Raw genomic sequence first — 4471 nt, 5'->3', positions numbered from 1 at the left:
CACTGATCATTGATAGTCACGTCAGGCATGCACGTTTGAGCTTCTGTTTACCATATTTAATGTGGATAAAAAAAAAAAAAAAAAATGTAATGTACTTTTCAAGATGAAATAAAATTGTAAGGAGTAAAAAGTACTGTTTTTTTCTTCAGAAATGTAATCAGGTAAAAGTACAAGTAGTCAGTTTAATTTGTACTTGAGTAAAGTACAAATCCCCAGAAATAATACTTAAGTACAGTAATCAAGTAAAATTACTCAAGTATTTTACACCTCTGCTCAGGACACCATCAAATCTCTCTCTTACTCCTTACTCTTATGCTCTCAATCTCTTACGACTTCGTGCCGCCGCGTCTCGACGCTGCCTGGCCTGCATGCCAGCTGCTCCTCTAAAGGAAACATGAGGAGATCATTACACTCCTGTCTTTTACTTTAATTCTTTATTTCTTTCCGTTGAGAGTTTCGTGTTCTTGTTAAGTTTTGTGCAAGCCGCGACCGACCCAAACGTCTTCGCTGACCTGAACTTTAACAGCGCACAACTCGCATCCTCAGCCAAGCCAACGCCCAAGACTTCACAAAGGACCACAGAACTAACCAATCAGCAACCTCGGGAAGGCCCCCTTTCTGGAACGAGCGACAAAGGAATTCCCTCTACACAAGGCAACGCAAGTAACCTCCAGGTTCTAACTGAACTGGTGCATGTGATATAAAGTTTAATAACCTCTTTGAGAGACTCAATACGAGGGTTAATTAAGTGATTGATGGTTGTTCAGGTCTAAGCAATTACACATATTGCTATAAACTTGGGACTTCATATTTTCATTCCTTTAAACTCATTCTTTCCTCACTTTCTCTTTCTGCAACCTGTGTGAATGCGTGTGTTTATGTTAGATTAGTTTGTATGTGTTAGGTTTATCCAATAAAATCATATTTTTATTAGAAAAGATAAGTATCTTGTGTTTTGTGCTTACAAGTTAATGTCTTAAACTGCCGATTTTGCTACTGTGCTAATATATAGTGTTTTCACTATATTCTGGATAGTAATATCCATTGCAGAGTTTCTGTTACACGGCTCGTTTAATGAATCGCGGGTCGACTCTGAACAGCCGTAAAACAGCGATTCTGTTCAAATTCCCTATTGAATCATATTCGATTCCCTTTGAGCTAAATTAAATGTACTTAATCCCTACAGTACTGAAGACAATGAAAGTGATTTGGGAATGTGGTGGGGGGGGGGGGTTATGTGTTAAGTCATGGTACTAACCTTTGTGCAGGAGCTGCAACACCTAGATGTAGAGTTAATATTTTGTCTAAATCTGAGATAGTAAAGGTGGGAATCAAGGTGGGAATCAAGTATAGGGTTTTTAATCTAATTAATGTTTATGCCCCTACAACGGGTAGAGAGAGGATTGATTTTTTTCTTAAATTTAAAGATGTGGTTTCTTCCATTTCTATTGATGATTTTCTGATAATTGGAGGAGATTGGAATTGCACTTTGGATTTTATTTATGACAAGAATGGGGAGGAACCCTATTTTATGTCAGCCTCTTGTTTAAAAGAGATTGTCACAGAGTGTGGCCTTATTGATGTGTGGAGGGAGAAAAACAAGGAAATTAAACAATATACATAGATAAAAGTGACAGAAAATAGGATAAGTGCAGCACGGTTAGATAGATTTTATGTTAAGAATACAATGCGTAGTAGAATGGAAGAAGTATGTAGAAGCCCAAGCTCAATCTCAGATCATCATTTAATTTCACTAAAGTTATTTTTAACTCAAACGATCCCTCATTGTTTTTATTGGAGATTTAGTAATAAGCTGTTGGATAACCTTGACTTTCATGAAAAGTTTGAAATTTTTTTGGAAGCAGTAGTCTGAACAAAAAAGCAATTATGAAAATCTTCTTCAATGGTGGGAAGTGGGAAAAGCCCAAATAAAGCTTTTCTGTCAGCAGTTTTCGTCACAAATTTGGATTAGTATTAGAAAGAAAATGTCTCAATTAGAAGAAGATATCTTTGTTTTATATGATTCACTGTTAAATAAGAATGATATTGCAGTGCAAGAGAAACTGTTGTGTAAAAAAGAGGAGTTAAGGAATATTTTACATGAAAGAGTGAAATCAGCACCTGTTAGAACAAGGTTTACTACCATCAATGATATGGATGCACCTACAAAATATTTTTTCAATTTGGAAAAAAAAACTGGCTTATGATAATCCAATGTATTGTTTACGAAGTCCTGATGGAAGTTTTACATCTGACCCCCTAATGATGAGAAGACTTGCTATTGAATTTTATTCAGAATTATATGCCAAAGAGGACATTGATCTTGAAGCAACATGTGAACTTTTTAATGATTTACCAACTTTAAAAGAAGAAAATAGACTGTCTCTTGACCTTAACATCACTTTTGAAGAGATAACTGATGCGGTAAAGCAACTTTCAATAGGACGTATACCAGGCTATGATGGACTTACAGCTGAGTTTTATAAGTCTCTTTGGGGAGTAATTGGACAAGACTTTTTTTTAAAGTTTTGGAAGAAAGTTTTAAGTTAAAGGTTCTGCCAAAAAGTTGTCAAAGAGCAGTCCTTACTCTTCGTCCAAAGAAAGGAGATTTGTGTTTGCTTAAAAATTGGAGACCTGTTGCTGTTCTCAATTCAGATTAAAGGATATTGTCTAAATGTATTGCAAATCGACTCAAAAAAGTACTGGATCTCTTGATTCACGATGACCAGACTTATTGTATTCCAGAAAGATGTATTTATGACAATTTGTTTTTAATGAGAGATCTTTTAGAATATTTAAGATTGTACAATGTTAATGTTTGAATTGTATCTTTGGATCAAGAAAAAGCATTTGATCATGTCGATCATCAATATTTGTTTCATGTATTAAAATGCTTTGGCTTTGGGGATTAGTTTATTTCATGGATAAAATTGTTGTACAAGGGATCTGAGAGTATGCCCTTACGCAGCAAAAATATATTTCTCAATATATTATGTGACAATATATTTCATGTGTCTGTGTCTCCATATATTGTGAAATTTACATAGTAATATATCATATTATATATTGCAAAACGCGATAAACGCCATTTTTTGACATTTGGATTTTATTATTGAAAATCACTGTTCAGATGTACCTTAATCTATGTGTGAATTGCTGCCATTAATAAAATTTAAGAATGTACATTTTAGGCCTACTACAAAATGTATTTTTTTCACAAAACGCGATATCCGCCAGACCAGTTTCTTTACAAAGTGCGATATGACCGTACGTGCGCGAGCTCAGCATCCCCTGGGAAGAAAGTCACCGCCGGTGAAGTGCTCCGAGTTTGCTTATAGATTTAACGATAATATCAACACAAAAAACATGTATTTTTAAAAAGAGGATTCAATAGGCTAACTAAAAAACGTTTACCATTTAATTGTTAATACTGTATGCGAGCTGTCAGTCACGTAGGTTAAACAGCTGTCTGTCAGTCAGAGAATCAAAGCTTCAGAGTCAAGCTACTGTAATGTCATGGATTTCGATGACGGATTGGAGCCGGTCATTCCAGCTGCTGTTGGGAGAAAGAGGAAGGCATCTAAAGAAAATCATCAAAGGGAGAAGACCAAACGGGCAAGGCATTCAGGGGAGGGAAAACATCCGAAAATGTATTGTGGTCATCGCGCGAGTAATGCTGGTCTGTGTCATGCCGACAAACTGTCATATGAAGATGTAGCCTTCAACTTCACAAAAATTTATAAAAACGCTACAAAAGTGGACCGGGATAAAATACTCCTCCGTCTCTCAACAATAAACAAATGCAGCAGGGAACGAGTCTCCGCTGATTTCAAGAAGGCCAGGGAGGCTACATTTCTAAGTTTATTTTTTAAATAATTAATTTTAATTATTATTATTAGTATTATTATTATTATTATTACAGTGAAATTATACATTAAATCCCAGCAAACACAGTAATGTGGGGCCCACATGGGTTTCAGATGGGCTACATGGGTACAGAGTGGGCATGGGCTCTAATTGGGCATCTTATATGGGGCCCACTTGGGTGACCCAGCTAAGACCCACATGGGTGAACCCAGGTGGGCATCCTATATGGGGCCCACTTGGGTGACCCAGCTAAGACCCACATGGGTGAACCCAAGGTGGGCATCTTATCTGGGGCCCACTTGGGTGACCCAGCTAGGACCCACATGGGTGAACCCAGGTGGGCATCCTATATGGGGCCCACCTGGGTAACTCAGCTAAGACCCACATGGGTAAACCCAGGTAGGCATCTTATCTGGGGCCCAATTGGGTAACTAAGCTAAGACCCACATGGGTGAACCCAAGTGAACCCAGATGGGCATCTTATCTGGGCCCCACTTGGGGTAACTAAGCTAAGACCCACATGGGTGAACCCAAGTGAACCCAGATGGGCATCTTATCTGGGCCCCACTTGGGTAACTAAGCTAAGACCCACATGGGTGAGCCT

The 4471-nt window shown here is 37.7% G+C and overlaps 1 protein-coding gene across 1 annotated transcript in view; it reads left to right on the top strand.

Annotated features, from left to right (window-relative positions):
• The first annotated feature begins 3516 nt into the window (after positions 1–3516).
• The window catches only part of LOC141319025 (uncharacterized), a 3480-nt gene continuing 2525 nt past the window's right edge, over positions 3517–4471 (top strand). The window contains exons 1-2 of the mRNA XM_073833229.1: positions 3517–3615; positions 4080–4256. Coding sequence (XP_073689330.1) covers positions 3517–3615; positions 4080–4256 — 276 coding nt within the window. The remainder of the gene's footprint in view (positions 3616–4079; positions 4257–4471) is intronic.

Source organism: Garra rufa, chromosome 1 (assembly GCF_049309525.1).
Source record: "Garra rufa chromosome 1, GarRuf1.0, whole genome shotgun sequence".
In the NCBI taxonomy this organism is placed as follows: domain Eukaryota; kingdom Metazoa; phylum Chordata; class Actinopteri; order Cypriniformes; family Cyprinidae; genus Garra; species Garra rufa.
The sequence above is the reverse complement of the archived record's forward strand: the minus strand, read 5'-3'. Positions and strand labels throughout refer to the sequence as shown.